The 8403-nt window shown below is 55.4% G+C and overlaps 1 protein-coding gene across 3 annotated transcripts in view; it reads left to right on the top strand.

Annotated features, from left to right (window-relative positions):
- HOXB6 (homeobox B6) overlaps positions 1-6672 on the top strand; it is a 10617-nt gene extending 3945 nt beyond the window's left edge. The window contains exons 2-3 of one of the 3 annotated variants that reach the window (XM_006166129.3): positions 4295-4785; positions 5841-6672. In XM_006166129.3, coding sequence (XP_006166191.1) covers positions 4371-4785; positions 5841-6100 — 675 coding nt within the window. In that variant the 5' untranslated portion in view covers positions 4295-4370 and the 3' untranslated portion in view covers positions 6101-6672. Of the gene's footprint in view, positions 1-4026; positions 4786-5840 lie in introns of those variants that run through there. The other 2 variants (XM_006166128.3, XM_027767336.1) reach the window with 2 other exon arrangements.
- Positions 6673-8403: the final 1731 nt, after the last annotated feature.

The following is an 8403-nucleotide window of genomic DNA, read 5'->3' as shown; positions in this document are numbered from 1 at the left end:
CCCCTCCACTACCATCACCCTCCCCTCCCCCAGCCCCCCGCGCGTCCCGCCCAATCCCCCCCCCGCCCCAAACCTGGCGGCTGGCAGGGGAAGCGGCTTTCTCCTAGGGCATGTTTAAAGATCTAATACTGCATCCCGCTGGCAGGGGGCCCCGAACCAAAGGGTTGGGGGATCAGAGCCGCGATCTCCCCACCCAAGGAGCAGGAGAGGATCTGAGCTGAGCCAGAGATCCGAGGCCAAGGCTGTCCAAGGTTTATTTGGTTTTCTTCTCAGCCAAAGGAGGGGGCCGGTAGGGGAAGCGCCGGCCGGCAGTTCCACTCGGTTGTCAAAAGACAAACCAGGTCTGTGTTCTTCGGGTTGGCTCCTGGGTCTTGCCAGTTCTTTGGCTGGTGGATCGGTGGTGAAGGAATCGAACGGAGTTTTTTTTTGGAAACTGTTGGTGTCTGCAAGTGAGTGTTCATTCCCTACCCCATTCTCGATCGTTTCGAGTGAAATCAACGCAAATACGCTTTGGAGAAAAAGTGGGAGTGAGAATGGCGATAAATCATTACGAAACTAAACCAATGTAATTTCCGTTCCTGCTGGACCCTTCTCACCGGCTTAACGCGACCGCTTTCCCCGAAGGGGGTGGCGAGGGCTGGGGTAGGCTCGGCTGCAGCGTTTGAATATTGGCCCGGTCTCCTGGCGGGTTACTGATTAGCTTGGGTTTTCAAACAGCAGGAGCGAGAGCTCTTTCAAGGTGCTGTGGCCCCAGTTCGTGGGCGGTGGCTCCAGGAAATTGCCTGTGGTGCCAGGCAAGCCCGAGGTGTTACTAGGGTCTGGCCTGAGCTAGAGGAGCCGCCGAGGTTCAGGGGCCGGCGGGGATGGGGGCAGAAGCTACCGGCGGCGTCCCGCGCCCTCCGCGCCTCTGGAGTCTGGGCCTCTGGAGAAGCTCTTTCAGCTTTTCCGCGGCGAGCAGGACTTTCTGGCAGCGAGAAGGCCGGGCTCAGTGAGTCGCTCTGCGGGAGGCCCCAAGGGAGTCGACCTGGAAGGTCTTGGGCTCCTAGGAGATTTTTTTCTTTAGGGCAATCCAAAAGACAGGTAGAGAGGAGAAGTCGGGCAAGTCCAGAAGATTGTAACGCGGACTCAAGATGCCCGTGTACCTGGGGGGAGGGCGCTCAAAGCGAAAGTCTACCCCCCTCCAAGATCAGCGAGGACGCCGCTCATTTGCATAATGGAAATTAGGTCTTTGTACCTCGATGAGGATCGGTGGATTTTAGGGCAAAGTATCTGGTCTAAAGAGCTTTCCCCAACCTAGGTCAGCAACCACACTCCACTTCTGGGAACATCTATGCATCCCCACACACAGAGAATTGCAATCCAGAGGGAGAATTGGGTTGGGATATTTTCATTTGCCCCACTCCAGGTGCGCACAACCCAAAGAGCTGGGGGGCGGGGGTTGCTTTGTAATTTAAGAAAAATGGGACACCCGGACAATCTCTCAATCTCCCCCCACCCCACCCCCCGTACAGGCAAATACCCCTCCCTGAAGTTACCCATTCAGGAGAATTTTATCCTGAGCTGAACACAAATTAGGAAACATTTTCCTAGGAGCTGGGATCTGTGTGCTTGCCCATAGGACTGCAGACTCACAGCACAGAAAATTACAATGATAAATCCTGCCTGTGGGGTGTCTTACAATCCCTCTGCTGTGTACTCAGGACTTGGTACACATTTATATTCACCTCTCCGCACACATTCTTCCTCGTTGAGACCCGGAGAGACACCCCAGACCAGCAGACTGCTGAGCCTGTGCCGGCTGTGTATTTACATATCCCCCCCTTGGAGACAGACTGATTGCTATGGACCGAACCACAGGCAGATTCGTGGAGATCTGGCTCCAGAAGCCAGGCGGTCTCTGGCCCAGCCCTGCCTGCTTGCTCTTTTTCCCAAACAAACGGATCAGACGAATAAACGCTCATAAATACCTCTGGGCTTAGATAAGAGCGATGAGGCGCTATTTCCTTTCATGCCCAATTCCAGGCGCCTGGGCCCTGCCCTTAGTGGCTCCATCTCCCATCAGGCAACCTGCAGAGGTGAGGTGAATTTGGGGGCTGGGATTCTTAAGTATGAAGCAATTATTTTCCTCCTTGTATCACAGAGGATGTCCCTCTCCCTCACCACATCTTGTTTGGACCAGACTCTACAAAGAAGATTAGAATGTCCAGTCACAGGATGAGGACATTGTGGCCAGGGAAGAGGCAGGGTGAGCTGAGGCCCAGGACCCAGCCCCATCAGCAGGGAGGAGGGAGGTGCATGCAAGCACTTTCTGGGACTTATCGCTCCCAGCTCAGCTGGCCCCCACTCCTCTCTAGGGGTAGGCCCAACCACCTTAGATTGGAACACTTATGCTTCTCCATTATTGGGGGGAGGGGTGAATTCTTTTCTGAATTCCTCATCAAAACCCCTATAGCTCAAGCTAGGAAGTGATTTGAGGGAAATGCAGGGATGGCCAGTTGGCCATCCTGAACGTACAGCCTGGAAAATGACCAGAGTTCAGAGAACCTTGGAGTTCACTTTGCAGCCAAAGAAGTCTTCACCCTTGGTCACCCAACTCCAGCCTCCCATCACTTTCCATGGTTGTGTCATCTTCAGTGGGCAAAGCTGGCCCACAAAAAGGGGCCCAAAGGACTAGGAGAGGAGAGTCAGCTTGGCCTGACATTGGACTTTGTCCCATGCCCTGGTCCCTTCCTATCCCCAGGTTAGAAGTTTGTCAACCCTCACTCCCTGGCTCCAGTGTGCATACTAGAGTATTGGAAATGCACTGTGGTCCTGGCTCCTAGTCTGATCTCTATGCTCATTTTCCTTGGATGAACAAGATAAAATCTGAAACACACACACACTCTCAAAGCCCAAGCTTGCACATATGGCAGCAAAACTGATCATGCAAACACATGGTATGGGAGGGAGTTGCAGAGATGCTGAGAAGCAGAAGGGTTGTGAGTACCTGGAGAGCAAATGCAAGCTGCCAGTTAGAAGCTACCTGCTGAGTCCCCAGGAGGACCTGAACCATCCTCCTTAGGAAACTAAACCCAAAGCAAGTCTTGAGAAATAATTTGGAAAAGATCGTCCAGCTTCTAGAGAGACCTGGAAAAAGAATGAAGACTCCTGGCTTCCAGGTGGTCTCAGATTGCCTCAACTATCAGGAGGGGTTGACAGTCCACAGTAAGAAGAGGAGTAATTTCTTCTCTGTAGCCAGGCTTATTGGGACAGCCTTGATTCCTAAAAAACCTTAGCCCATGGTATTCTTTTGTCTTTTGGGGTTAGAGGTGGAGATTGCAGGCGGACTAGAGATCAAACAAATGAAAGCCACAGTGGCTGGGGAATACCCCCCACTCCTCCACTCCAAATGAGTAGAAGGTCAGTCCCTTTCCCAAGTGCCTTGTCCCTTGCCAAGAATGAGGGTTGTGCACTAGAATCAAGCAGGATGTGTTGGGTGGCAGCAGCTGTAGGCTTCTCAGGAGCTCTCAGTCTAGCTGCAGAGCCAGGAGGGAAGCTTAGGCTCAGAACCACGGGGGACTTTTCTGGGTCTTCTCAGCAGTGGGATCTGGCCTGTCCCCTCAGACCACAAGAGTTATGGAAGAGAAAGGAATAATAAACCCAGACTTAGTGAAGACAGAACAGATCTGATAAACAGGAAAAACAATTTTCAAAACCTGGGAAGAAGGGCGCTTGTTGTCCGCCTCCCTTTCTGAAACAATGCAAATTCTTCGTAAAGAACTCTTCTCATCTTCTACCGACACAAAACCCTAGAAACAAATATTCTCCCTCAGCTCTCTCTTAACACATTGGACATTCAGATGTTCAGTCACTCCTCCCTTGGGGGAATGGGCCTAAGCAACGCAGGGGTTAACTTTTCTGAAAACACAATTAACTTTTTCCTATCCTGCGTGGGGTGGGGGGAGAGATATATTTATTTAATCACTGGGGGATGGGATGGTCTCAATCCGAATGCTCCCTCCTCCCTCAAAGGCACAGACGCCTATTTCGCAGATCCTACGTAGGTGGAACAGGACGCGTTGTGTTGTTGGGGAGAGAGAGAGAAAGGAGAAGGAGAAGAAGGAGGAAAAAAAAGGTTGATAGGTTCGTGCGCCGGTCCCTCGTGCGGGCTGCGCTCCTCCTGGGTGCTATTTGACAATTCCTGCCTCTGCCATTGGTCAGTGTTGGATCAGATGGTTGTATTTCCTTCTGGCCCTCACTGGCACCTCGCCATCCCCCCTCAGCTAAAACCCAATCTCGGATATACTACTAATAGGCGCGGCGCTCGGACTATAAAACACAACAAATCATAAACCCGGCGGAGCAGCAGCGGCCGCGCGCCTCCCCTCCCAATGAGTTCCTATTTCGTGAACTCCACCTTCCCCGTCACTCTGGCCAGCGGGCAGGAGTCCTTCCTGGGCCAGCTACCGCTCTACTCGTCGGGCTATGCGGACCCGCTGAGGCACTACCCGGCGCCCTATGGGCCCGGGCCGGGCCAGGACAAGGGCTTTGCCGCTTCTTCTTACTACCCGCCGGCTGGCGGCGGCTACGGCCGAGCGGCGCCTTGCGACTACGGGCCGGCGCCGGCCTTCTACCGCGAGAAGGAGTCGGCCTGCGCGCTCTCGGGCGCCGACGAGCCGCCCGCGTTCCACCCCGAGCCGCGGAAGTCGGACTGCGCGCAGGACAAGAGCGTGTTCGGAGAGGCAGAGGAGCAGAAGTGCTCCACGCCGGTCTACCCGTGGATGCAGCGGATGAATTCGTGCAACAGTGAGTGAGACTTCCCACCCGTCGTCGTCGCGACCCCCGCGGGTCCCACCCCCGGGGGACAGAACTAGCGAGGTCTCTCATTGTCCCACAGGGTGCTGGGTGGGCATCTCAGGAGATGAGAGAAGATTGGGTGTCTGCACGGGGTCTTCCGCTCGGGTCTTTAGTCAGCAGGAGTTACAAAGTTTGCAAAGTCCCAGCTGCACTGGGAGCCAGGGGGAGTGAGTGGGCTCTCTCGGAACATCAGGCCAGAGCCGGGACTCCCCCATTGGAAAGGGGGCAGGGGCCGCAGTCACTGGCTTTCTTTGCGCCCCCAGCCCCCTTCTCCAGACTTGATCGGATCCCCCACTTAAAGACCCTCCATTAAAAACGGAGTGCGTCATGCAAGGGGGGTGGGGGCGTGACGCCGACAAGGGAGAGTTGAGTCAGTCCCACACGGTGTTACCCTGGGGGTGGGAAGCTGGGAGAAGATGAGGCACCAGGAAAGTGGCAGTAGTCAGAGGGGGGAGTCAAAGGAGGCCGGAAGAATATGGGGAAGAAAGAGAGGGAGCGAGCGGAGGGGGAGAGAGGAGAAAGCGGCGCCTGGGTCTTAGGTTGGATTACTTGTAGGCCTTAAGTCCCAACTGAAGTCCATTAGCAGGACAGGAAAGTGAGGAGCCTTAATGCGGACTATGAATCGATCCACGTCATTACGGATTAAGGGTCCGAATCTATCATTGAGTGTGTGGGGGGAGGTGGGGGGATTAGCTAGGGACAGAATGAGAGGAAGAGGAAAGACAGCTAGGAAAAGACACACCTGGCCAGCCCCTCCCCCTGGGCTCAGGTGGGAGTTCAAACTGCTCCTCCCTTCCCCCACCAAGTCTAGACGGAAGGCACAGGTTTAGGAGACCCGTAGGAAATCTGGAGGGGGCGCTGGAGGAGTGGGGAAGGGTGCAGGGAGCGGGGAGAGTGAAGGCTATTCCGGGAAAGGCTGGAATCCATGTTTGAGGGTCGAGTGGGGGAGGAGGGTCCCTGAGTCCCATGACCCCTGGCTTCAGCGTCTCCACTCTGCGTAACAGGTTCCTCCTTTGGGCCCAGCGGCCGCAGAGGCCGCCAGACCTACACGCGCTACCAGACCTTGGAGCTGGAGAAGGAGTTTCACTACAATCGCTACCTGACACGGCGGCGGCGTATCGAGATCGCGCACGCCCTGTGCCTGACGGAGCGGCAGATCAAGATCTGGTTCCAGAACCGGCGCATGAAGTGGAAAAAGGAGAGCAAACTGCTCAGCGCATCTCAGCTCAGTGCCGAGGAGGAGGAAGAAAAACCAGCTGAGTGAAGGTGCTGGAACGGGAGGGGGGACGCGAAGGGAGAGGCCTATGGGGAGCCGAGGGCGTCGGAGAGCCCCAAGAAGGCTCTGCGGGCGGGGGAGCCCAGGACCTGCTCTCCAGCGCACGACGGGCGGGCCCAGCGCTCTCTTGGATGCCCCCGCCCGCAGTGCTCTGCCTGGGTGCTCACCCGAGCCTACCCGCACCCGCGCGCCCCCTCCCCCCTCCCTGAGGAACCTGCCTCGGCCGGATCAGGCTCCCCGGTGAGAACTGAGGATCGGACTCACTTGATGTTTCCTGGAAGCAGAGCAAAATGCTCTTGTCCGTGTCGCGTCTCATTTCCTCCATGTTCCCTGTGCACGGTTCAATGGTAGATTCGCTGTCCCCTCAGCGGGGGGCCTCGAAGTCTCCCTGACCCCAGACCTGTCTTCTCCCCACCCCCTCCCCAAAGCCACTGGAAGGAGCACATACTACCTAGAAGTAAGAAGAGGAGCCTCAGAAGAAAACAAAGTTCTATTTTATTAATTTTCTATGTGTTGTGTTTGTAGTCTTGTCTTAGCTCTGGACGTGAAATACTTCGGTAATAATATTAATATTATTAATAATGATGATAATAATAATAAAGACGTGAAAACTTGCCGCACAGTCATCTTCGATCTTCCCCTGCCGTTTTTCCCTCCCCTTTTGCCCCCCCTGCCACCCTATCATCCCTGAGCCTGAACTCCACAGCAGAAGCAAGAGCCCCATCCAACCCAGGGCCTTCCCTACAGAACCGACTGGACTTGGAAATTACAATTGAGATCAAGGCTGGAGCAGCCGGGCTGCCCAGGCCCCAGAGCTGTGCTTAGCCCGTGGCGAGGCGAGGTTCACAACTGCCTCTCCCAGTGCAAATTTGGGAAAGGAAGAGGGGCTGTTTCCCTCTTATTCTCTAGTCTTTCTTCATTTGTCTGCTGCATCAGGGTGGCCACTGAGGCCCCCTAGCTCAGAGACCCTGCAGAAATCTAGGTGGCCTGCTGGTCTGGGAGTCTCTACATCACTTTTCTCTCCGAGTGCTCACAGAGGCCCCTGGCCTTTCGCTTGCCCACAATACTCCATCCCGGCTGGCCTTGGTTCTAGGCTCCAGGCCTGTGGCTCTGGAGCCTGAAAACTGGGGTCACTGGATACCTCCAGGCTCTAAAGCTGACGGCTTCAAGTGCCCCTTCCCACCTCACAGAGGGGCTCAGTGACAAGGAGGCAAATGCGAAGCCCCTGGCAGAAGGCAGGTGAAGGGCAGACTTTCCCCTGCTCCTGGGGACCCTAGGGCAGGAGGCCAGGTGATGGGGTATTTGCTCTCATCCTCTCAACCCAACATGGACCATTCTCTCCATTCTGTCTCCACCCTCATCTAGAGCAGCAAGCTGCTACACTGCTTTCCTTTCTTCTTCTTCCTCCTCTCTCCCTTTTTTTATTTTTAAAGAAAATAGCCTAGCAGAAGGGGCCCAGCTGCAGCCGGCTCTGGCCGCCCAGCGCGCTCAGCAAGGCGCCACAGGCCGGGAAGAAACCCTTCTCGGGAAGGCGGTGGGCCGCTGGGCAAATTCTCAAACTGTGAGGGGCCTCGAATGGGGCCTTGAAGGCAATAGCTGGCACCTAGTGAGGAGGCACAGGCGTCCCTCTTTCACCCTAAACTCTCTGACATGTTATCCCCAGAACCCCAGCCTCTGATAGCTCCTGCTGTCTTTTCCTCAACTAGGCCGCTTTACCCCAGCATTGCTCGGTTTTCCTGGGTCCTCATCTTGCTTGGCCACTCCCCAGGCCTGGGCTAAGGACAAGGAGGAGGTCAGGAAGAGGATTTCAAACTTCCAAGAGGCCCAGGAAAAGTGAAAGCTGCTGCTGCTTCTTCAAGCCTCCGGCTTAGCCCTGCCTGCTCCGCGTGGATCTGCCACTGCAGCCAGCGGGCCAGGAAGTAGGCCAGGCAGCGGACCTCCGCGGGAAAACCCATTGCAATAATCGCTTTTCACACACAACTTCCAACCCTTCTCCCTGTATCAGCCCCAACTCTGAGACTTGCAAAGCTCCAATAAGAGAAAAGCAACTCAACCTTTGATCATCTCATCCACAGTTAAAATAATAATAATGACGATGACAGGGAAAAGGATACAAGTAGAGAGACTAAACCCATCCCCAAGAGAGTAGGTAAAAGATTCAACTCCTTGCTTTAAAAAGCTCAACCTGGCGGGTGAACCACCGGCCGGGCTTCTTTCTCGCCTGGCGGTTGCACGGAGCCAGCAGGGAGGCAGCCGCCGCCCTGGCTGATGGGCGGCTTGGGGGGCGGGCC

The sequence above is a fragment of the Tupaia chinensis genome, unplaced genomic scaffold (assembly GCF_000334495.1).
Source record: "Tupaia chinensis unplaced genomic scaffold, TupChi_1.0 Scaffold144171_2, whole genome shotgun sequence".
NCBI lineage: Eukaryota > Metazoa > Chordata > Mammalia > Scandentia > Tupaiidae > Tupaia > Tupaia belangeri.
The sequence above is the reverse complement of the archived record's forward strand: the minus strand, read 5'-3'. Positions and strand labels throughout refer to the sequence as shown.